Source organism: Athene cunicularia, assembly GCF_003259725.1.
Source record: "Athene cunicularia isolate RWA chromosome 5 unlocalized genomic scaffold, athCun1 chr5_part1, whole genome shotgun sequence".
In the NCBI taxonomy this organism is placed as follows: domain Eukaryota; kingdom Metazoa; phylum Chordata; class Aves; order Strigiformes; family Strigidae; genus Athene; species Athene cunicularia.
In genome coordinates this window covers 11,868,531-11,893,132 of record NW_020799101.1, presented here as the reverse complement: position 1 = coordinate 11,893,132, position 24,602 = coordinate 11,868,531, and the positions used below count along the sequence as shown (strand labels likewise).

The 24,602-nt window shown below is 52.6% G+C and overlaps 1 protein-coding gene across 1 annotated transcript; it reads left to right on the top strand.

Annotated features, from left to right (window-relative positions):
• Positions 1–1,798: 1,798 nt before the first annotated feature.
• Positions 1,799–23,952, top strand: AMN (amnion associated transmembrane protein). The gene is made up of 12 exons (XM_026849959.1): positions 1,799–1,850; positions 4,615–4,733; positions 4,849–4,893; positions 14,203–14,290; positions 15,759–15,994; positions 17,570–17,707; positions 17,789–17,897; positions 18,985–19,067; positions 20,046–20,232; positions 20,971–21,145; positions 23,513–23,615; positions 23,842–23,952. The coding sequence occupies exons 1-12, from the start codon at positions 1,808–1,810 to the stop codon at positions 23,950–23,952; spliced, it is 1,437 nt and encodes a 478-aa protein (XP_026705760.1). The 5' UTR covers positions 1,799–1,807.
• Positions 23,953–24,602: the final 650 nt, after the last annotated feature.

Here is a 24,602-nt window from a genome sequence, read left to right as displayed (position 1 = left end):
AAGTAGCAGCTTCAGTGGGACTGGAGCTGCCTAGCAGCTGAAATGAGCAGCACCCAAAAGCAATGGCTGCAGGGCACAAAAACCAAAAATAAGGGTGTGGAGCACCCCCCAGAATACTGGTTTTCAGGAGCCATGGCACTGCCCTCTGCACAGGGCCCCATGAGCTGTTTTTCTCCTCCTGCCAGCCCCAGCCATGCTGTGAGATGCTGAGGCTGTGGACAGGCATGCACCCTGCCCTCTGCACACTGCTGTCCTTTCTCCAAGCTGTTACTGCTGAATATCCATGATTTATATTTCCCCCCCCTCTATTAAAATACAGGACTCACTGTAGCTAGGATTCACCCTGAGAGTCCCCCGGGAGAAATTTGTGAGTGGTAAGGAAAGTGCAGGAGGCTTCACCTCGAGGATATCTCTTGGCATCCAGCTCCCTGTGAAGAAAGTGCTGACTGCATTTTGGCTGATGCCCAGACTGAGAGCTGCTGCTCAGGAGCTTTTTCTCTTGGCAGTTCGTGGGCTGCACTGATGGTACCCATGGGACAGAGCTCCAGGCAGGGGCACCTCTGTGTTCTTTCTCAGGGCACACTTGGGGCTGTGCCAGGGCATCCTGGGGCAGGAGCCCTGCTGCTCTTCTCACTCCTGCACATGCAGCAGAGGTTGGAAGTGGCACCGACTGGATTAAGGTTTTGGGAGACAGGCAGAAGATTAGTAATCCCAGGAGTGATGGATCCCTGGTCCTCACTCTCCCCTGTTGGAAGCAGGTGGATCCCTGGTCTGCCCAGTTGGAAGGAGGGAGGCTGGGATGGGGACAGGCATGTGCTGTTCCCCTTCCTGTTCCTGTGCTCCTAAATCCTTGCTGCTGTCAGGTCAGAGCTTCTTTGTGGTTTGTGACCCCTCCACTGAGGACCCTTCCAACCACTTCTCCAGTCTCCTTCTGGGCTCCTGTAAACCTTTGCATTTACAGATCTTCTGCCCTCACCCTGCTTGTACCAGTGTCAGCCAAAGGGTCCATGCCAGAGTGGTGCTGAGCCCCCCAGCTCTCCCCATCCCATGGTGTGGTCCTCTCTCACCATCCCCACGCTGTCCCCTTCCCAGGATATCCTTGCTCTTCCCCCATCCTTTTCTGCTCCTAACACCCTTATAAAGACATGGGCCTGGAGCTGCATGCGGGATTGCTCTGCACTGGGGCAGAGGACCGGAATGTTGGATTCCCTCCTCCTCCTCCTCTCCTCCTGCAGCCACGTGCGCTGGTACCGCTGCCAGCTGCCCCCTTCAGCTCCCCACAGCCTCAACAAAAGCAGCGTGGGGCTGTGCTGGCGCTGCCGCAGCGCACACCGGGTAATGAGCAAATCAGCTGGCGGCCAAAGTACAATTACAAGTCATAGCTGGGAGCTGCTCTCTTCCAAGTGAGCTAATTGAAAATACATTGAGACCATTATTAGTAATTATAAGGTAGCTGGCGGTCCGCAGGGGAGAGCAGTGTGGGATGTTTGTGATTGCCACCCTTTAGCAAGACCCAAAGGGGTGGATGGTGGGGTCTGGTGAGCCGAGCTGGGGGGACCAGTGGCTCTCCCAGGCTCCACATGGGTGCCAAGGAAGTGGGGAGCTTGGGAAAGGAGCTGAGAGCAAACCGGCTTCTGGAACTGAGCAAAGCTCTGGTTTGTGCTGGGGGAAAATCTACCTCCTCTACTGTTTTACTCCCTTCTCCCCGCATCCTCCTTCAGGCTGAGCCCATCACGTGCCCCCAGGGAGGGTCCAAGGTCCGGCCGGGCAGGGCCCGTGGAAGTGAGGGCTGGCAGCCTGCTCCAAAATGAAGCGCCTGTTCTTCCTCCTCAGTGTCCTGCAGTTCCTTGGTGAGTACGCTTATGGTTCAACGGCCATGACGAGCGGGGTGACCACTGGATGACTTCCCCATTTTGGGTGTGCTTTTGGCAAGCCTGTTTCGGAGCAGAGCTGCAGGTTCTGTCACTTCAGGCATATCTGTAACATAAATGGGAAAAGGCATTTCCAGTTGGACAGAGAGAAGGCAGGGGAATAAGGCTGGGGTTAGTGTATTGTGCCCCCTGCACCTCCACAGCTCGGCTTTTCCTGCTCTTATGTGAAGCCAGCGACTTGGCACTGCAGGACACACTCTCTCTTGAATATGCATGTTGCTTTGATGTTCAAGGACTGCACTTCCCTGGAGACAAGGCTGATTAAACAGCATGCTGAGACTTCCAGGGCTGTGGAAGGTGCAGGAATGCATCAGTGCAGCTGCATGGAGGAAAGGCTTTGCAGCAGGAGGTTAACCTCTGTGGCTCCAGAGCCTCTGGCCGGAGGAGATGCTGCTGCTGCTGCAAACCATCTCTGTGGTGTGCTGTGGTGTGGTGTGAGCTCGCTGGACACAAAACCTTGTAGCTGTGGGAACATGAAGAGTGTGTGTGATAGGGCTGGCTAAGCCTTTCTGCTGGAGCTTTAACCTGTCCATTCCCCGTCTTCCTGGGACAGGGGTATGCAAGTCAACAAAGCAGGGGCAGAGCAACTTACAATTACCATCTGGGGCTTTTTTCTTTTTAAGCTCTTTTCAACTCCAAGCCAGCAAGGTGTGTGTACCCACAACACTGCTGTGTTTAAATCTGTCCAGCACCCAAGCACCATGCAGCCATTTGCTCACCTCCCCCATCCCCAGGGATGGAGCAGAGAATTGAAGGGGTAGAGATAAGGAGAGTCATAGGTTGAGGAAAAAAGTAATTGAAATAAAATAAAAATAATAATGGTAATAACAATAAAATATACAAAAGAGTAACACACAATGCAATTGCTCACCACCTGCCTACTGCTGCCCAACCTGTTCCCAGCTAGTGATCCTGGAGAAGATCCCAAAACTGCAATCCTGGAAGTGAGCCCCCCAACTTCCTAGCCTACCCTCATCTATATACTGAGTATGATGTTGTATGATATGGAATATTCCATTGGCCAATGTGGGTCTGTTGCTCTGGCTGTACTCCCTCCCAGCTTCTTGTGCACCTGCATGCTATCAAGACATGGGAAGTGGAAAGTCCTTGATTTCTTAGCAACGACTAAAAACATCGCTATATTATCAACATTCATCTTATACCAAATCTCATACTGAATCCAAACCTGTTTTAGCTACTAAGAAGAAAAATAAGTTCTATCCCAGGCAAAACCAGGTCAACTGCAAGCAGCTGCTTGGGTCCTGTTCTTATCACTGTTATAGTCTTTTTCCCTCTGGGTGGGTTTTAGAGTGGATATGGGGCAGAGGGGGTGTTTGCTCTGCCTGAGGGCTCCTGCAGGCAGCTGAAAGCAGTGGCTGCAGCCTGACACTGGGCTGGGGGATCCCTCTGCACCTTGCACCTGGGCTCCAGGCCCTGTTCCTACATTAGGACTTTCATTCTGGTTAAAAATACACTGTTTCCTCTTCACCCAGCCGTGGCTACATACAGAAAATGGTCTCAGCAGAGCCCCTGGCAGAGTCAGATGGTACAACTTGCACTCTGAGGTGATTGTTGTGTGCTGATAAAGACTCTGCAGAACCTATTTAGCACAACTGGCCACATCCCTCCCCATCATTTGGACTAGCAGGGCCCAGAATTTCTGCAGTACACCTCCCTCCACAGCTGCAGTCATTCAGACTCCCCTCCCTCCCCAGGTCACCATGCCCCCTCCTGCCCCCTTCTCCATGTGACCTCCAGCGTCCATCCCCCTCCACTGCACTGTGCCTTCCACCACTGGCTTTCTATGTATTTCATAGTTTTGTGGGGTTTTCCCCTAAAGAAAAGGGCAGAGAGGTTTTTTGGTTTTGGGTTTTTTTTCCCCTCTTCTCTTTTTGTCTCATAACTCACTTGCGCAAAGTCGTTTAACTCAGGCTGATGGAGATTCATCTTCAGCTGAATGTGCACCTCCAAGCCAGGTCAGGAACAAGGTCAGGCCAGGAGGCGTGTGACCCCACTGCGCTCGTGCAAACAGAGTGGGTCAGAGTGGAAACCCACCTCTGCCATGGCCCGGCCCCAGCCAGTGGTCTCATTGCTGCAGGGACACAGGGGCAGGACCGCTGCTGTCCCGGCAATCCCCATGGGGAAGACCTCTATTTCCCAACCTGCCGGTGCCTCAGGCTGCAGGGCACTGCTGAATCCTCCCCCTCCAGCCCGTATTTTGTTGTACATGTCCTACAGCAAATGCCCTTTCTCCTCTCACCCTGTCCTCATGGTCCTGCCGGCCCTGCATGCCCCCTCCATATCTGCTGGAAACACTGAGGTCAAGGGGTCTCTGCACATTTGATTAGTCTGAGTGGCAACAAAACCCACCGCAGTAAATGTTTAGGTACCAGATGTATCACTCTTGCCCATTGCCTGCAGGACTTTCCTGCCTTCTCTCTGCCTGCCAAGTATTTCTCCCTTGCTCTTCCTACCTGTGTGAGTAAAAACCATACCCAGCCAAAAAAATCTCCTGTGGAGAGGAGGGCTGTGACTGCTCAACTGGGAACATTCAGGGGCTGCTCTTGTGTGGAAAATCACCAAATCTGGCCCAAATGGGCCAAGGCATCCCATAGCACATCTCAGAGAGGGCTCCCAGTGCCTCCTGTGGACTGGGTTACACTGGTTTTCCTGCTCCTTCCAGGTGCTGTCGCTGCCGTGTACAAGCAGTGGATCCCCAACACCAATTTTGAAACCGCCTCCAACTGGGATAAAGGCAGAGTCCCCTGTGCCAGCAACGTGGTTCATTTTCAGAAGAATGAGGTATTGGACATTTAAAATTTTTTTCTGTTTTATTTGTTGCAAAATGCCATTAGGCATTGGAAAAGCCCTTTATCTGCCAGGGGAAAGCCTACTTTTATTTTCACTTTTCTTACAGGTCATCTCAGTCTTTGTCAGGTCTCCCCATGCGCTGACGGACATGGTAAGGCAGCACGCGGTGGTGCTGGGAGGGCGGGTGAGCGCAGAGTCAGTGTGGGAGCGGTGCCAGCCAGGTGACACTTTCCTCTGTCCCCCTCTCCAGGGACTTTGACATTCTGCTCCATGGTCCAGCCAGACCGAGGATGCCTCAGCTGGGGCAGCAGTCAAGAATCACAGCAGCCCTGGTCTCTCTGCACCATGGAGCAGAAAACCCCATTTCTGGGCTTTTTTCTTTTTTCACTCATTAGGGGAGATGGGGGAAAGCACCCCAAAACCACTTTCATTTGGAAGAAATTAATTTTTTCCCCTAAAGGAAGGATAAAACAGTCTCCCTAGGACTGAGACCTTGGTAGTAGCTTGTTGAGGAGCACCATGGCATTGCCAGCATGGAGCAGGCTTTAGCCCTGGGCAGAGGCTAAGTGAAGCTGACATCAAAATATCTTGAAATGAAAACAAACTGCTCTGGGAAATCCCAAAATGTTGCTCAAGAAATTTTCTTTCGAGTGCTATTGGATTTTATATTTTTCTGTGACATTATTAGCCTGGCTGTGGCAAGACAGGTACGACACCCTACTGAAATGCGTGTGTTGAGTGACATAAGATGGGGTGGATCTTGTCTTGGAGGGGTTTCTGATCAACCCAGTGTCCCCTCAGAAGAGGAGCCCCGCCTGGAGCAGGCTGACAAGCAGCCATTAAAGCACGGGGTCTTAATCCCTATAGTTTGGAGGGTAAAAATTTAACAGGGAGGAACTAAAAGGAAAAGCAAACCCGCTGCCCCAGCACACCAGTGTGGGACACATCAACAGCAAGCTCCATCCCAGCACCGTGACAGCACAAACCAGGATTGATCCCATTTGCAAAAGTTCCTCCCCTGGACGGGACAAGCTTGTGGCCAAGTTTTCTTTCTTGGTTTTAGGGCAGCTTTGCTCTTTTATTGGTCATTAAATCCAAACAAGCCCTTGAAATTTATGTGGTGTGATTTGTTCAGGCTGTCTATGCCACTAATAGTTTTGATGCTTTAATAACGCCATGCACCACATTTAATCCCTTTACAAATATTTGGAGGAGTTACTTTATTTATATGGCATTTTAAATATGAATTTTTGAAGGAAAGAATGTACTGGGGAAATATGTACAAATATAATGTAATAAGTGATGTGGAATTTACACAGAGAAGAAAAGAGCAAAATATCACTTTAGTAGATTTTATTTTACTTACAGATGAATGTATATTTCTAAAGTACTTTCATCAGAGGCCTGCAAAATGCATAATTGCAAAGCAGCGTTATTCATTATGGCATGAGCCTTTCACAACAGAGCTAGAGAGCCAAGCTGGAGAAGCCCCGTGGCTGGCTGAAGGAGAAGGAGGCACAACACAACCTTTGCACAACTGGTCACACCTGTGGCCATGCTGACCGTCTGCCAGCTGCACTGGTGGATGTTTCCTATCATGACAGAGTGATGGGGTCAGGGTGCTGGAACAGCCCCAAACTCATCCCCATCAGAGGATCCAGCAGTCCTCGCAGGAGCCCCCGGGGCCATCTGCTGCCCCGGGGTTTCTCCAGGACCCCGCTGCTGTCAAACACTTGTGTGGGCTCCAGGGTTACAGTGACTATTATAGTCTGACTGTGGGGCAGGGTGAGAGGAGGGCTGGGGGGCCCACAAGGGAATAAATCATGGCAGCAACACCGGCTGTGAGAATGTAGCACCATTCCCCTCCAGCCAGGGGCTCGCCCCGCTGCACTGAATTGCACCTCCTGTGAGCAGCCAGGCTCGCCCTAGGCTCTAACCTGTGCTGCAGTTCACACCTTCCTTCTGTGCATCACTGCCCCAGCGATTTGCGATGAACTGTCCCAGCAAGTTTCCTAGCCTGGTGGTTAATATTTCTTTTTCGTTTCAGCTCAGCCACTTCCCTCCTGTGCGCTGCTGTCCTCTGTTGTCACCAGGTGATATGGGGGCTGCCAAGATCAGGGATGAAAAAGAATGAAACCCAGCACCTGAGCTGATCTGCCACTTGTGGGCATGGCATGAAATTTGGCAACTGGGTGGTTAGAAAATGAATTGGTCGTGAGGCTTTTTGCAGAGTCTGGGCTGCACCTGTTCGGCTGCCGGCCGCGCTGCGCCGAAGCATTAATCACTTAAATCAGCAGGAATACATTAAGCTTTAGAGTCGCCATGGAGATGTGATACAGCCTTTGGCCAAAAAAATAGGAGAGCATTGCTCGCTATAGTAGTGCAGGAGGAAATTCATGGCCAGGGAAGGGGCTGGGTTCTCATTGACTTTCATGAGGACGGTGCCAGCTGCTGCAGGCGCGGTGGGGGGATGCTTGGTGCTGGTGTCTTCTTGGTGGAAGGGCGACATGAGACTTCCCATCCTGACTCCCCAGATGAGTGGAGCAAGACCTGGTGTGCCCAGGAGTCCTCATGTGCTACTGTCAGCCTCCCCTAGGGGTATATATTGAAAGAAACACTTCTGTATGCTGAGCCCCCCAGCTCCCCTCCCATGGAGGCACCAGCTGAGTGCCGGGAGCTGCTTTCTTGGGAGGAGACCAGGGCTATAGGGGCAGGCAGCCACCTCCCTGCTCAGACGAAGCCCATTTATCACCCAGTTTGGAGGTTATTTGGTCTGAAGTTTTGAGTGGGTCCCTAATTCAGCCACACACTAAAACCAAATCCAGTTTAAGTGTAAGTGACTTTAAAGCACAACCATTGTGATTAGGCTGGATTTTCTATGGTTTTTAGCTGCCTAAAGGTGCAGATCAGTATTTATCTGGCTTTCAGAGGTGTCTGGGGATAAATCTGCAAAAAAGAGAGAGAAATGGAGGTGCTCAGGGTGGTGGTGCCTGACATGGGTGCTCCAGCACAAGGTGGGTTTTGGCTTCGCTTGTCTCTCTGCTGAGGGAGAAGGGCTCCTTCAAGGGGTTTGGACCCTCTGACTATGGCTGTGCTTTCACAGGTGGCCAGGCCAGGGCATGGATGCGGCTGCGAGCCCATCATTTGCCTGGGTAACACCAGCCCTGGTGCAGTTTGTGCCCTAGCTGGCCAACACTGCAGCATGGGCCAGAGATGGATGATGCTACTTGCTATTTTTGGGGTGGCAGGAGTCGGGTTTAACCACGTGGGCAGAGCAGACTCGCTCAACCCCTGGTGGTGCCATGGTCAGGGCACTGGCCAGGGTTATTCAGCAGCACCAATGTCACCTTTCCAACTCTGCCCTATCACTGAGCCCTGGCACAGTGGCAGCAGCTGCCTGTACCTCCTCCCTGACCACCCAGTGAGGGGCCGCAAAGGCTGAGCGAGGGTCGGGAGCACGCTGGGTGCTGGGGTCTAACCAGGGATGCCTCGCTCAGCCTTATATTTTTAGCTGCCTAATTGCGAGAGCAGAATGTACTCAGCTTTGCTGCAGAATGCTCCCTCTCGGTTTCTGGCAGAGATTGATCTCGAAATGCCAATTGCTCTCCAGGGGCACCGGCTCTAATGAATTGCCACAGTTTTTGCTTGTCCCAGGCACTGGTGCTCCCTTCCCCCTCTGCTTCCCAAGCAGCAGGGTAATGGGACACCCAGAAAAGGGATTATTTTTCCTTCTCCTGAGATAGAGGTAAAAAATTTCATGGGGGTGTGTGTGTGCATGCGTGTGTGCCAGCACATAATTACAAGCCCAAATCCTGCAGGCTTTTCTCTGGCAGCATTCCCACTGAAGGTTTGCCCTAGGAAAGGAGTGCGGTAAAACAGCCTTTTACAGTTGCCTCCCTGAGTTTATTTGCTCCTTGCAGGCTAGTTTCCGGCAGAAGCCGTTATTAAAGCCTGTGACAAGCGGCGCAGCTTGCTGGCATGCCAGGCTGGAGCGGATGTTGGGCAGATGCTCTGTGGACCGGCTGCCATCCCTTGCTGCTGGGGATGGCTCCCCTCCCTGCACCTTGAGCTGCTTTCCAGCTCTCTGACCTTGTCTGTGGAAGGAAGTTCAGGAAAATGAGCTGAACCTGAGGTACATCTGGCTAAGGGATTTAAGCCTCTGTGTGCTTTCTGCATCTGTAACTCAAGTGTCTTGGGTTGGTTTACTTTAATATGCTCCCCAAGGGGCTCCTGATGTCCCTGAGTCTCCCTGGAACACCTGATTTCTGCACCCTGCTGGGAACTGTTTGGCTCCACATCTGGAGGTGTGCACTGGGGAACTGCAGTCAAATTAAAGGCCGTTTGGGGCCCTCATGGCTTCTGTTGGGGTCTGTGGGGTGGTGTGTGCTGGCCAGCACCTGCTTGGGATGACCAGGACCTGCAGCTCTTCTGTGAGGCTGGGCAGAAGCGTGATCTTTTGGGAACCCCATGTGCCAAGCCACCCCTGTGCCAGGGGATGCAGTAGCAAGGCCAGATTGGGCAGGTGATGTGGGGAGCCTGAGCCCTGAAGCACAACAGAAAACGTGACAAGCAGACATGGCAGGGGAACCAGCTCCTGCATTAATGAGAGCATGACTGCACTGCTGCCCGAGGACCCTGCCTTGCAGGAGGGGGAGGCAGGGATGCAGGCAGGGGAGAGCAGCCAAGCGCCTCATTAGCTTGCTGGGACTGATGCTGACATGATGATGTCCCACTGGCACACTGCCCTTTGCCTGTACCCCTGCCTGCTCTGGGGGCAAAAGCAGAGGGACAAGTTATTGCTGGGAGCAAAGGAGGACTGGTGGGCTGCTTCTGCCTGCCACTGATGGGGCTCACAGAGAGGACTGCTAGCTTCTGTGCCCTGATCCACACTGCGCCAGCCTGTCTGAGTGTGGGTTTTATGTGGATAAAAACTGTTTCTTGCCTGATTTCCTTGAGATGCTAAAGCCCTGATCCTTATGGGGGCAGGTGCCTGGGCAGGGAGATTTTTTGGCAGAAAAGTCCTAGTACAGCAGCAAGTCACCCTCCTCGGCTCACCCAGAGGTCTCAGGGTGGACACAGGTGGTATCTAGCTGGCCTCTTTCATGGGGGATCTGGAATAGCTGGTGTGAGATCAGGGGCCATGGCAGGGCCAGGCCAGATCTGGCAGTGGGCTGGGGACAGGGGGTGATGTGTGCGGCTGGGAGAGAGGACTCTGGCCTGAGGATGCAGGTGGGAGCTTCACCCAGGCAGGAAAGTGAGTGAATGAACCCCCACTAATGAAGTGAAGAAACCCTGCAGCAAGCAAGCCCCTGGCAAGGCTCCAGAGCTGTCAAAGGGATTCACCTGCAGATGAATCTGGCCCCGTGCCTTTCTGGGGCCTTCAGCCAGCCGCTGGATCCCACCCAAGCACCCGCATGCCCAGGTGCACTCAGACCCCCCAGCTCCAGTGGGCACTGGGAAAACCCCCGCCATTCCCACCTGTGCCCCGCAAGGGGCAGGGGCTGCCTGCCTGCTGCCCCGGCTGCCTGCTGCCATCTGTGGGCTGCCACTGCCTCAGCAAAGCAGGCCTGGGAGCTATGACATAGAAATAATTTTCCTTGCACATTAACACCTCTGGTAGGTTACAGCACTCTGTGTTGGAGAAATAACCTCCTTGCATCCTACCCCAGTGATGTTTTACAATGGGGTGCCATTAGCACCGGCACAAAGCCCCCCCTGGGCTGGGTGCTGGGTGAGGGAATGGAGCCAGTAGCCACACGCAGCCGTGATGGCTGCTGACCTGCTCCCTGCTGCACCCATGGGTGCAGCGCTGCAGAGCCCAGCATGCCCAGGCAGTCTCAGCATTGCACAGTGGCGATGGTGGTGCTGTCTCACCCGAGCCAGGAATTCAAATGTACTGATGCTGCGAATTAAAACAAGCTGGGGAAAGAGCTGGGTGCAGTCACGAGCACCCCCATCCAGGTTCAAAGCAGAAGTGCTACATTGCTCCCCGCACTGATGACGGTGACATGCCAGTCACACTGCTGCTGTCAGTCATCTCAGCCCAATGCTCATAAATCGAGCAGAGCCGGGGTGTGTAGGAGGCCAGTTCAAAGCCATCCACTTCAAAAGCCACTTCTCAGGTGTTTGGTCTTTTTTTAATTTGCATTTTGGAGATTAGTTTCATTTTCACTTATACATTGGGACAATGGGAATTCTTCTCTGTGGTGCAACGCTCGAGTTGCAAATATGGTGACTGTGGGCTGACAGCCACATGGGGTCTTTCCTCTTTTTTTTTTTTGCTGACTTTGGTGAGAAAAATGATGACTGTGTTTCAGTTGTCATTACACTTGATAATGATGACCGAGGAGATAAGTCATTTACCAGTATCAGGGATGAGAAATGACTAATGGGACTCTAAGCTTGCTGTATTAATGGCTCTGGAGTACAGGTTGGCAGAAGCAAGGGAAAGCAGATGAAACTGCCAGTTTTTTGGCTCCGGTCCTTTGGTACATGTCATTGATCAGTTCAAAATGTACTTGGAAAGTGGCCCAGCCTATATGCAATTTCTATACTAAACTCCCAAATGCAGAAAGTCACTGCCCAACCAGAGGCTCCATTTGTCCTCTGCAGTGAGCTGAGACTCTTAACTCATGTTAGGAAAAAAAGAAAGTGTGAATTATTTACAAACTGAGATCCCCTGGATGATGGAGCCACTTCTGAGTTGTGGCCCAGTGGTGTGCATACTGGGGAGGGCTGGGGGTAGATGGGCAACATGTCCACCTTGGTGGGCAAGGAGCTGTAGCTGCAGTGGCCAGCCTCAGAAATTCCTGCTACGAAGCAGGACTACAGGGCTCTTCTTGCACTTATGTTTGTGGAGATGAGGTGAGTCCATGTCCCAGCTCGCATTGCACTGTGTTGCATTTTAAGTGCAGGGCTGGTGCTAGCAGCATTTGGGCAGTCCCAGAGTGTGAAGGGTCCAGCAGCCGGAACACTGTGTGTGCTGTGGGACTCTCATTTCCCTGCCACACTCACACAGACATCTTCCTCTGGGCTTGGGAAATCCAGCCAGCCTGGGGTTTTGGCCTTGGTGGTGGAGGGAGATCTCCAGTGGTAGCTGGAGAATCTGCATCTTCTCCAGAGAGCCCAGAGGCCGGTGTCTCCAGAGCCCTGCACAGGCGCAGCAGGCATGGGGCAGGTTTAGCACAAGGCATTGCTCCTCACCTCTCCCTGTGGGAAAGATTGGTGCCAGGTGCTGCTGACCCTGTGACTGCTCTGCACCCCATCGAGCCCCTGCTCACCTGGGCCCTCCCAGGCACAGGAGCACACAACCTCGGTTGGTCATTGGACCAGCGTTTGCGGAGCAATGTGTGCACACCTGTGTGTATCTCTAGCCAAGCAAGCGCACCTCATCCCTGCTCTTGCCACACTGAACTCAGCCACACCGTGTAAATCCTCACCGGGTTTTCCTTGCTTTGCTCTGTGCATAATGTGTGCACACAATGCTCTTGCATTGCTCCCTGGAGCAGTGTGAGTGATGCAGCTTACAAATGTAGGCACATATTTGTCTAAGTATTGTCTCTGTGGCTTTTTTCTCCCCCCTAGCTAATTTGTGAAGATCTGAATGAACAATCCCCTGGACAGGAAAGCTCATTGTGTCCTGCATAGCCACCACAGAGCGTCTGGGAAGCTCTGACCCACAGCCATAGTCAAAGTGTTTGGTAACTACAGGGAAAAGTGCAGGCAGGGATGAGAGCAGGGACTCCCCAACCCAGTGGTCTTGATCCAGCCACAACACTCGCCAACTTCTGCAACCTGGGAAAGCAAGCAGAGGCCAGCTTGGCCTCTGCTGAGTCACCGAGCCCCATCACCCACAAGCTGCTCTCTGATTTTTCTTCCACCACCCAAAGATCCCTGCAGCTATAGGCCTGAGTGCCCATAGGAGACTGCTGTGGTGAGCTGGTACCTTGTGCTGATGAAGCAGTCCACTGCATCCCATCCAAAAACCCACCCTGAGCAGCTCAGCTGGACCCCAGCAGCCAGCTGGCCACACTCTCTGCTTGGTCCCATCGTGCACAGCCAGCTGCAGGGTGGCAACCTGCAAACTGGGCAAGAGGCAGCAGTGAGGGGCTCCAGCCTGAAATAGCCCAGCGAGTTTGGGACAAGGTACTTGGCCAGCAGTGCTGCTGGTACCTGCCCTGGGTATAAGCTTTAGCTGACTGCTCCAAAGTGTCCCACCACCCATTCCTTCATGGGCTCACAGGAAAACAAGGCAGGGCACTTCTGAAATGAAGAGGCTAGTAGCATAGATCTTGCCCAGCTCAAAACAGGCCAAATTCTGAGCCTCAGAGCATCACTAGACACAACTTCTACATCTGCAGCTAAAGGGCACGTTGCCATTTGTAGCCTGGCAGGCCTTTCAGCCTCTTCCAGTGCCTCAGTGCTGCAAAAATCAGCTTTACTCAAGAGTAACAGAAATGCAGAGAACATGATGGCGTGGTTTCCAGTTAGGCATGACACATGCTATGATCTCGTGGAGCAGTGTCCATAGGCAAAGGCTTCTTTCTTCCTGGCTGGTGGGGAGGTTCCATCCCCTTAGGGCAGATGTTTCCCTGACCTCAGCTGTTCACCTTGTCATCCCCTCTTGTCCAGCCCAATGTACAACATTGCTGGCTCCGAAGAAGATGGTGCACAAGAGCACTCAGTCGTGTGCCATGGCCTGTCCCAGAGTTGGCAGTGCCAGCTGGTGACCTGGGTGGCCACAGCTTCTTGCTGAAAGGGCTTTCGTGGCAGAGTTATGCCTGTTGATGTTTGTCCTTGTGCCCCTGAGCAGAAGCCTGGCTAGGCTGAAGCCAGGCAAATGTGGTGACCCTGACTACCTGCTGGTAATGTCCTACCCAACAAGAAGAGGGTCTAGCTATCGCAAGCTGCGCCACCAAACACTGCTGTGTGCTTTCCTTAGCTTGCGCTGAGTGTAAATCCACTAGCTAGCACCTCACCAAGCATTGCTTGGGCCCCTGAGTTACTTCTTTTGGGGCAAGCACAGCCCCTGGAGGTGGGAACACGTTAACTGAGGGGAGCTCTGGGCACTTACAGAGTGAGGTTGGGTTTTTCATGGCATACCGGTGTATAAAGCCATTCCTGAGCTGCTGAGAGTGTGTGCAAGAGGAGGAAGGAGCCGTCAAAAGAGTTTATTTTGCTTTTTCCTTGTTCTTGCTGTTCTGCACGCTTTGTGCTTTTCTGTGTTACTGGAAGATAACATCAAACTGCCTCTCCCCATTGCAGCGTCCCCATCTGTAAAAACGGGAGCTGATACTTTCCCATTAACGCAGGGCACAGCGAGGGTAACTCCTAATGACTGTAAAGTGCCTCAGCGACAGGAAGTGTAATAGGCAGCCTAATAATTAGCACTGTTCCTTGATTACAAGCCTGGGTGGCTGGCAGCAGGACTGCACAGTAATACTCTGAATCCTTCATCTAGTACCTGCCCCTGAACGGAGAATTTGTGCTGGCATCTGGTGCAGGATTTGCAGCTTTCGATGGCAGCTGGGATCCAGGCTGTGACTCAGGTATTTTGTGCCCAAACCATCACCCCATCGCTCCTTGATTAATCATGCAAATTCAACCCAAACGCTTCTACAAAGGTCTTTGCTGTCCCACAAGTGAATCACTCCATTTTTAATACCTACCTTTTCTTTGATGACCTCCCTCACGTCAGATCTTTTTTTCCTGCTAGATCACCTGTCTTCTAAAAAAGTAATTATAGTAGGGAAGTCTTTGAAGTTGTAGCAGAGAGGCAAATATTGTTTGTATTTTACCCTGCCTATTAAGCATGTAGCCACATCAAAGCCTTCATATTCTTTGCCATGGTATTTCTAAAGAAAACTGGTTAGGAATTACATAGCAGTGAGCTGAACTGCAGCCATCACCATGAGCTGGCCTTTGGCCCCATTTTGGTGCATTTTGGTGGAAAAGCATCCTTCCCTCCTCTCTTAGCCTCCAGCCCAGTTTTGCTGAGACTGAGACAGCAGGTTTGTTTCATTGGAGTCTGTTATTAGTCTGAAAGCTGTTTGTTAGGGAGGTGTATTTTGGGTATTTAAGAGCTACCTAATACTTTCAGTGGCAAGTGACTTTTAACTCCAGCTGCAGGAAAGGAAGAATACAAGCAGAGCAACTGTGCCTGTGTTCCAACTGGCAAAAATAGAAAAAGAAAAGAGAGAAGGAGCCCAAATAGGTCTGCCCAGGGGAAGGACTGTAGCATGAGGCTGTCTGGAGCCACTCCAAAATCCTTCATCCCCATCAATTTTCTGCTTTGGGGACATTTGCCCCTCATCAGGGCTGATCTGTCAGCTGTGCTTTGCACTGATCTTTTCCTGCTGACCATGTGCTGCTCCCCTGAAATCAACAGGTGTTTCTGGGCAACTTTCACAAATGACTTTTTTTAAAGCATGATTTTAAAATGAATGCAAATAATTCAGTCAATAAACACCTGCATGCGAGTTGAATCATTAGACCTGTGACCACCAGGGAAAGGGTTAATGGTTAAATAATTAATGGTTAAATGAGGCACTGGTTTGGGGGTTACCCACTGCCAGGAACAGGGCTGGTCACATTTCTGCAGGCTGGCCAGGCTACTTGGAAACTGGGACATGAGTTATCATACCCATTTTTATCCAGTTTCTCTGTTACTCAGCATCTGGGCAGCTGGTTTCCTCCCTAACTGTAAGGGTGAGCTTTGAGGAAGCAGGGAAGGTATGTCCTGCGGGATCTGGGGCCAGAGGCCTGCAGCCAGCAGTGGGGTCTGGGCTGAGCTGCTGAGACTCCAGCCCTGAGTGCTGGAAAGCTTTGCTGAGCTCCAGGAGGTGCTGGCAGCGGTTCCTGGGAGGGTGATGCCAGGGCCAGCCCTTCGCTCCCTGCCCGCAGGTGAGCTCCTCCGCTCTGGGACAAGCACTGCCTGGTTTTACCAACCCAGATGTGTTCACTGGGGCTGTGGATTTAGGTCTGGATCAAGCTCAACCTTTTCTGTTGCTTTTCTAGGTGCAACAGTGAGGTTCACTGATGCTGAGCACCACGCCTGGTTCAACCCCACACTGTGGCAGGCTGTGACCCCCAGCGGGGAGCTCGAGCCAAGTGGGCGCATCTTTTCTGTGGATGAGGAACGTGTCCCGTGCCACTATGATGATGTTATCTTCCAGCCCGAAACCTCCTTCCGGGTAAACGTCGACTCATCGCGGCGAGTGATTCATCTCCGCAGCATCTCTCTTATGGGGCAGGTAATAATGTGGGGCTGATGAGAAACAGGCTCGACGCCTCCTCATCATGGCCCCAAAGTAGGTCAGGAGAGGAAGGACCAGTGGGGATGGAGGAGCGGTGCTGCGTGGGGAGATGGGGCACTCCCACAGCGCTGCAGCTTCATGGGCTGCTGCTGCTGCAGTGGACAGTCTCCATGATTTCTTTCCTCTACTGATTTCTTACTGCCTCCCTCCCTGCAGTGTTAGGCTGTCTCACTATTCACTTTAAAAAAAACAGGTGAATGTGCATGGGTCAAACCATGAGCAAATGGCATCTTCTCCGGCACCGAGGGGCTGCCCCCTTCCCAGGCACGTGTCTGCAACCGCTCTGCTCAGGGACCCTCTGGGGACACTTCCCTCCACTCCCAACCTTAACATGGCCCGTGGCCCAATGACTATCTCCCAGCTCTGCTTCAGTACTGCTCTTTAATTGATTGGAGGGATAATTATAGAAAAGCTGGCAGTGTGCTGTGATTCAGCCCAGGAATCAGGCACATGGCAAGCCCCATCCCTTGCTGGTCAGAGGAGTGAAAGATCACAGGCGCTGCAGCAGTAAACACAGGCTCCTTCCAGGAGTGGGGGATGCAGCATACATTTAATAAGTTATTTATTATTTCTACTGCTGCACTACCTGGGATCTGCCATTTCGGGGCCAGGCATTAGGTAACTGCTTTTTGAGTAATAAACTCAGTCGGTGTCCAGGCAGGTGCAGGCGAGTCTGTACAAAGCAGTGCCACAGCAGAGCTCACCATGGGTGCATGTAGCCCCAGGGATGTAGAGGTGGATGGTCTTGGGTGCTTGGAGTGATGCCAGTCCTGCTGATGCCTGGGGACTGCCCCATGGCACATCAGCCCCCCCAGCCCACCCCCCAGGGACTGCAGCTGGCTGTGCCCTGGGGCGGAGGCTGCTGCTGAGCCATGAGATTGGAAGGAGAAGGTCCTCTTCATCTTTGTGATCACAGTGTAATTCCTAAAAACTGACCTTATAAGTTGCTTTGCCCCTTTGTAGCCAGCCTGCTCCTTGCTCTGTGTGGGATATTTTCATCCTAGAGCCTGAGAAATCCTCCTGTTGTGCCAGGGCATGGAGAAGCCTCCTGTGGAAGACAGCAATGAGGGAATTACGGCTTGGCAGGACAAGGCTGGTCAGTCCAACTCAGCCTTTGTTAATGCTGAGCCCACTGAAACACTTCCCAGATTGAAGGAAAACACCTCAGATCCAGCCTCTTCCTCCCAGAAATTAAAAGCTGATAACTTGAATTCTCTGGGCCAGCAAAAAGAGGGAAAGCAAGAAGAAAAAAATGGCCAGCCATCTCATGATTTATTTGTGGTCCTTTTTTTTTTTTTTAAATTAGAAAGGATTTTTTTGTTGGCTCTGTGGAAAAGCCAAATGGGTGTATTGGCATGACTTTCATGCTGCACGCACCACCGGCAGTGGGGCTGTCCCAAGCTGGCTGTCAGACATGGCACCGGGTGTCCAGGTGGCACAGCCGGGTGCCTGGGGACAGCACTGGGACCTGGATGGGCATACTCACCCGCTTTGCTGCTCTTCCCTGCACAGGAGCTCAGCAGCCCCGAGGCCTGGGCTGAGTACTTGCGGGGTCCCTTCGCCCCCCTGCAGTTTCATGGCAATGGCACTCTCCAGGTGACAGGCACCAGCTGTCCCGACAAGTCCGGCTGTGCCTGCGGGAACACCCCGGTGAGTCCTCCCGTTGCAATTTAGGGGGGTGCCATTGGAATTTGTGGGGTGAGGGTCTGATGCTGCTTTACTCTCCTTTAGGATCTCCCCCGCATCTGCGCGGCCCTGCTCGAGGCATCGGGGAGGCAGTGCCCAGCGCCAGCGTGTCAGAGCCCTTTGCAGCCCCTTGGCCACTGCTGTGGGGTCTGCGGTGAGTGGGGGGGCACAGGCCTATTCCTCCTCCCCGCCATGCCAGCTGCCCCAACCCCCTTCCTTTAGCTCCACAGGGAAAAGCTGGGTGCAGGGGGTGCTGCTGGTCGTGGGTTGACGTTTTGCTGTATCACTACTCCCATGGGTCCCATCTGCATCCCACGTGCCACCCTCCCAGGGCATCTCTCTGAAGCAGCAGCCTGGCTTTTGGGAGGCTGCTCTGAGTTGCAGCCCTTTGTCCTTGCCTCTGGTTTATCCTGTCAGGATGTTACACCTTGTCAAGCTAATAGGGCTCTGCTGAGTTTATGCAGCCAAAAATACTCAAAGGAAATGCACCTTTTTCACAGCTTTCCAACAGCAAGTTTGTTTCATTTCATTTAAAATAAAAGCATGCAGAGTGACAGCATTCCCTCTGCAATGGGTGCTTCTCCATTAATCTACTTGGAAGGTTGCTATGAGGAATTTTTCATGCACAATTGTACCTAGATATTCGGTATATCATATTTGGTATTTCATACCAGATTCATTAAAACAGCACCATATGTTTCTCCAGCGTGCTCCTAAAAGCAGAGCCCCTTAAAGCCTTTAGAGAATTTCATATTTCAACAAATGCTGATTTGCATTTTTTCCAAGGAAAATATTCGACTCAATGACTGCAGTGCAGTGGTATGGGGAGCACAGGTGTCCTCTCCTCTCCACCTTCCCTTCAAAGCCAGGGTAGCATTGCTGAATCGCATCCTTGCAGTCCCCAAACAGGTTCATACAGAGTATGTACAGGTACATACAGAGTTTCCCAGCGGGATATGTGGGAGAAAGCTTTCCAGGGAAAGCTTCTCTCTGGAATATGGTAGAAACCAAAGGCCTTTCATCAAAACTAGTCAATAAAAAGACCAGTGAGGGAGTGAGAGGTTTCTTGGAGCAGGACTTCTCAGGCAGGGCTCTGGAGGCACCTCTCCTGCGCCCAGTTGGACCAGATGCATGAAGGTACCCGAGGGTCCCCAGTGGCTTTTGTGGCAATCAGAGCTGTGCTGCCGTGGCAGGTCTGTGGCTGGGCTTGGTGACAATGTCTGTCTGTTCTTGGGCTGCAGGAGCCACCATTAACCTGGATTTCACTCCCGATTTTGACCTACAGAAGTACCGGGACAGACTGATTGAAGCCTTGTTGAGCCAGGTATGTCAGCCTGTCAGATTGAGAGGGGCTAACGAAGCCACAAGCCACTGGCCACATCTGCCGGTGACTTGATGCTGATGAGGCTGTCTGAGTGGGCATGAGGTCCCAGTAATGCAGGGGGTTCAGCCTCATTCCCCATCACCCTCTGTGTTTGGGCTCTTGTATATGCCAATTTGCCATGGGGACTGGTGCAGCTTTCCTCGCTCCCCACCACAGCCACCCTGCCCCTCTCAGTGTGGGGCAGGAGCAGCTGCCAACATGCAGATGGGTGAGGATGCAGCAGGGCTTGCTGCAAACTCTGGTCTAGAAAACACAGGCCGGCCAGGAGGTCAAGTCTAGATAACATGGGAGGTCAGCCCATGCGGCTGGGATCATGCAAACCTGCAGCAGGGGATCCTGTGGCCTCTAGGAGATGGCTCCGAGCACTGGGCGGCTTTTTCATTCCCCAGCGGACAAGCACTGGGTGGGTAACTGGCACTGGTCAGCACTCAGATACCTGCTCTACAAGGCATCCCTCCATGCTGCTGCTTGTCAGACACAGTATGACATCCTTCCTCCTGGCTGGCAGCTGCTGGGGGAGGAGGAATGTTCTGAGTTACACTGAGAGGGTCAATATCAGCGTATTGCTCTATTGATCCCAAGATGAAAGCCTGCTACCTGCCCTCCTTACAGCCACACATCTTAATACAGTGTTTAATAGGTGCACTACATGAAACTGCTTTCTTGGTGTGCTCACCTCTGCAGAGGAATGCTGCATGCTGGGTGCTGGTCACAACTTGGAAGGGAGGGGAGATATAAACCTCTCCTTTGGGAAACGCAATGGCTCTGCGGTAATAGGGATGGCAGCTCTGTGAAGGGGCTCACATGAAGATTGATAGGTGGGCCTTGCTGATGCATCCATCGTGGCTGTCTGTAGAGTTGACTAATTTCTGCCTCCTGCTCTCATGGGCTTTATGTGTCTCCTTGTGTTTTGAAAAGCCCAAGTACTCCAGCGTGCGGATGGCCATATCCAAGGTGCACAAAGAGCAGACTTTCCTGGGAGTCATACCCCGAAGCTCCACTCCACTCATCCAAATCGTGCTGATCGATGATGGAGCAGGAGTGCAGACCAGCACCACGGTGGAGCAGCTGGCAGCAGACATCATGGAGGACATAGCACAGCATGGTAACACTGCTGTCCTCCTCGGCGGGTCCCTGGCGGGTGCACCTAAACCTACTCCTGTCCAGAGCTCCTTGTCCTCTGCCAGTAGCCCACATGTCCAGCTGGGTTTTGAATGTCTCCAAGGGTGGAGACTCCGCAACATCTCCCTGCAACCTGTCCTCGCATTTGACCATCTCTGCCATAAAACAGTTTTTTCTTACATTTAAGTGGAATTTACCATATTTCAATTTGCTCCCATTGCCTCTTGCCCTGTCACTGGGCACTGCTGAGAAAAGCCTGGGTCAGCACTCCAGCTGTGTCTCACCAGGGCAGAGAAGAGGGGAAGGGTCACCTCTCTTCTGGCACCCACCTGCTCCTCATGCAGCTCAGGATATCATTGTCCTTCCATGCCAAGTCTGGCCATGGTCAGCCTGGTGCCCACCAGGACACCCAGGTCCCGCTCTGCACAGCTGCTTACCAGCCAGAAGGCTGCGTGTGGAGGCATGTAAGCTGGCAGATGCTGATGAACATGGAGGTCAGTCAGGGAACCTGGTGGTTGTTGTGTGAGTAGCAGACCCACATGGGCTTGTCCCAGTTGAGTCCACTCCGCTGTGTATCCCACCCCCCTGTCCCCAGGGGAAGGCGATCGACCAGGAGAGCAGTGCCAGACCCGACTGAGGGGTCTCTCTGCCCTGTGCATGAGGTGTGGGGATGTGTTGCTCTGTCCAATCCTCACCCCTATTTCTTCCTGTCCTTTCCCAGGTGAAGCCCTTGGCATTTCAAGTGGCAAAATGGAGGTGGCCACTGGCAGCACTTTGAGCAGGCAAGAAGGGAGCCATGCATTAAGCAGGATCATAGCCGGGACAGTCTTGGGGCTACTCTTCGGTCTCCTGTTCCTTGGAGGAATCCGCTTTCTCCACAGAAAGGGAAAGCTAAGGTAGGGATGGGGCTTCTGCTGGCAGCTTATTGCCAGGCTTCTCCTGCTTGGGGGCAGCTGTCACCCCATGCTGTCCTTCCAGCTAGCCTGGTGGCAGAGGGGCACACAGTGCTGCCCAGAGCTCCCACAGTGGTGGGCATGGCCAGGCAGTCTGCTATACCCAATGTTACTGGTTCATAAAATCACACAATGGTTTGGGTTAGAAGAAACCTTTGAAGATCATCTAGTCCACCCCCCCACCCCCACCATGGGCAGGGACACCTTCCACTAGCCCAGGCTGCTCACAGCCCTGTCCAACCTGGCCTTGGACACTGCCAGGGAGGGGGCAGCCACAACCTCTGGGCACTCTGTTCCACTGTCTCACCACCCTTATACTAAAGAATTTATTCCTTACATCTAATGTAAATCTACCCTATTTTAGTTTAAAACTATTGCCCTCCTTGCTCCTCATAGTTTATTGGAGGTGAGATGGCTGAAATGTACTTCTGTACTCTTGGAGTGGTACTTGGCTGGGAGGATTTGCTTCTTGGTGCCATGTGGCAAGGTGTGATCTGGCAGGAATTGGCCTGTGACTCAGATGAAGCTCTGCACAGGCTGGTCGTCCTTCCTGGGGAAATCTGTTCCTTGTACCTGTTAGTTTGTGGTCCTGCTGGGGGAGGGAGGGCTGAAACTGCCAGCCGCTCAATAGAAATACATCAAAATAATTTCAAGCCCTCATCCTGCAGCTTTGTAGCCATGAAAAAGTGTGTCAGTATCCAGAAACAAATGCAGCTTCTGGTGCATTAGTTGCTCATGATGAATGGAGAGTGGTGTGCAGGTTCTGAGGGGGTGATGGTGAGGTGCACAGCACCTGACCTCACTGAGGCTGGGAGCTGGTCCAAAATACCCTTCTTCATCAGCTTGTTTCTCACAGCTTGGAGTCAGGCTCCAGCAGTGAACAGGGAATCCCAGCAGTGCCCACAGCATGTGCATGGGGCACCCATCCCTGCTCCTCGCTCCTGCACCCGCCTTCACACAGGGCCCGCCTCTCCCAAGGAGGGTTTTGCAGGGTGTCATATGTCCTTGTGGGGGGGGCTGTCCGCTGAGCCGCTATGGCTCATGTCACCTACTTGACCACAGGAAAACAGGACGAACCCTATGCTTTTTACAATCAGGGGGCAGGAATTGCTTTAATTTTTGTGTGCAAGGTGTATTGGTGTCTGCCAGGGCATGCCAGCCATGTTGCGGGCTCACAAGTCAGATTGTTTCTTCCCTCCTGGTTCCTCTGCTGGGGTTTTCTTGCTGTGCAGCAGTGGCCGTGGCCAGGGATGCTTGCCCTGCTGCTTGGCACGTGCTGACATGACATTTCCTAACAATAAACCTGTGCCTTCATTTAATTTCTAAATAAAACTTCCAGCCCCATAATTGCTACTTGATGATTTATCTTCCACTGACACTTCTTTGGACGCTGGACAGGCCTTTGAAAACAGCTCCGTCAGCAGTGGGAGAGAAGTTCGTGTAGCTACAGGAGACAGAGCTGAACCCGAGCTCAGGCCATGTCCCCAGCCGACCCGCTCCTGCTGCATGTCCCCAGGTGGCTCTGGGGCAGGACCCTCTCTGGCAGTGCTGCTGAGCATTGTGGAGGTGTCTGACACCAGCAGAGATGCTGCAAATTGGGCAGGAGGCTCTCGGAACCTGCGAAGTCTGCCTCCATGCAGTGGCGCCATCCTGACCACCAGTGAAGCAGCAAATTTAGCTTGTTTCCACCAAAAAGGGCCTGGGCACAGCCTCCCTGCAGATAGCACAGCTCCCCCTATTGCATATATAGAGCCTGTGGTCACAGTGTTTAAGTATCAGTGGGCTCTCAGGACCTGAGGTGACATGTGTGGACCCACTGTTGAGCCCACCCACATCAGGTCTCTGGTGCAGGGGAGGATGCTAGGTAACTGGGACCCTTAGGATAAGAGTAATTAAGAAAATAATAAAAGTAGTGATGGTGATTAAGATGATAAAATGATACCGTGATAAAAGTAATGATAAAAGTAATTAGTGCTTGTTGAGATTGCAGTGGGAACAGGTGTCAGCTCTGTGGCAATTCATTTTAGGCCACAGGGGGAGAGCGATGGCTCTGAAGTGAAGCCTGTGCTGGGGTTGTCTGCCTCTGACAAACTCTTCCTTCCAGGATGAAGGTCACAGACCTCCAGGCTTAATGGTTTCTACTGGGTATAGCAATTTTTCCCTGGGAAAGAGGACAAACATCCTGTTTCAGACACAGCCTGAAACTTTGCCCCTGTGTTTTCCCATTCACCTCTTGAAGATGCAGGGTTTCAGCTGTGGGAGTTGCTGGGATGGGAAGGATGTGGTGGTGATGCCCAGGTCTCTCCCCAGGTTGCCTGCCCTGCGTCTCCACCGGCCCTGGGACAGAATGGAGGAGCCAATGTCCCCCGAGCTGGACAGTGACAGAGGCTTCGACAACCCCATGTTTGATGTGGTGAGTTGCCACTGCCTGGGCACAGGGATGCTCAGGGATGTGGGCAGGAGATGCCAGGACCCCAGCCAGGACCCTCTCGAGCACTGGTGGAAGTGCAACACGCCAGGCCAGGAGGGGTCTGTGGGTCACCAGCTCCTCAGCTGCAGGGACTCGATGCTGGGTGAGTTTTGTTGAGGGCTTTGCTTCCCTTCCTCATCAGTTGCTTTTCCCTCCCTCACTGCTGCAGGAGCTACCAAGTGCTGACCCTGGAGAGGAGATGCCACAGGAGATGGTTCCCAAAGACCACCAGGTCTTCTACCTCAACCCTCTGTATGATGCAAGTGAGACAGAGACCTGATGGCATGGCCTTGTGCCAGGGGCAGCCACCACCTCCCTGGGTACATGGCCGCCTCTCCAGCCCTCACAGCCCCTCATGTCACTCCTGGTGGGATCTAACCACAAGTGAGTAAATCCCATCTAAATAAAAGTGTCTACAGGATGAAGCAAACCTTCACTGTAAGGGCACAGCCACACAGGCACAGCCTCCCTGGTGTTGCTTCTGGGTTTTAAACTGTTTTGTAAGTATTAGTCCTTTTTAGACAGTTCAACATTGAGCTTTGGGTCTTAGGCAGTATCTGGGAAGTTCAGGTTTAATTCAGCACCTCATGCTTTAGCCAGCATGGTGCTGGATTTGCCCAGGGCACACAGCAGGTTGAAGGATGCATGCCTGGATGCATGATGGAAATGCAGTGCTCAAACACATTTCAAAATGTGGCCTGGAGCCTTCAGGGCTTGGATCCTTTAGTTGGGTTTAAAAGGAGACTATATTGCTTTCCAGCAATGTGGTCAGTTCTGGGGGGAATCTCTGGGACCTTGCTCTGAGCTCTGTTGCACAAGGCACTGTCCTGAGCAAACATTTCCCTCCCCACCCCCTCCACTGAGCCATCTGAACTTGCTCCTTCCCTCTGTGCCCAGGCGGACAGTTATAAGACCCTCTTGGCCCTACCT

Excerpts from the sequence above, each read along its gene's own strand:
- AMN (XM_026849959.1), top strand. The coding sequence starts at position 1,808 with ATGAAGCGCCTGTTCTTCCTCCTCAGTGTCCTGCAGTTCCTTG. Across the intron at positions 19,068-20,045 it reads TTGAAGCCTTGTTGAGCCAG|CCCAAGTACTCCAGCGTGCG; the intron begins GTATGTCAGCCT and ends TGTTTTGAAAAG. Across the intron at positions 23,616-23,841 it reads ACAACCCCATGTTTGATGTG|GAGCTACCAAGTGCTGACCC; the intron begins GTGAGTTGCCAC and ends TCACTGCTGCAG.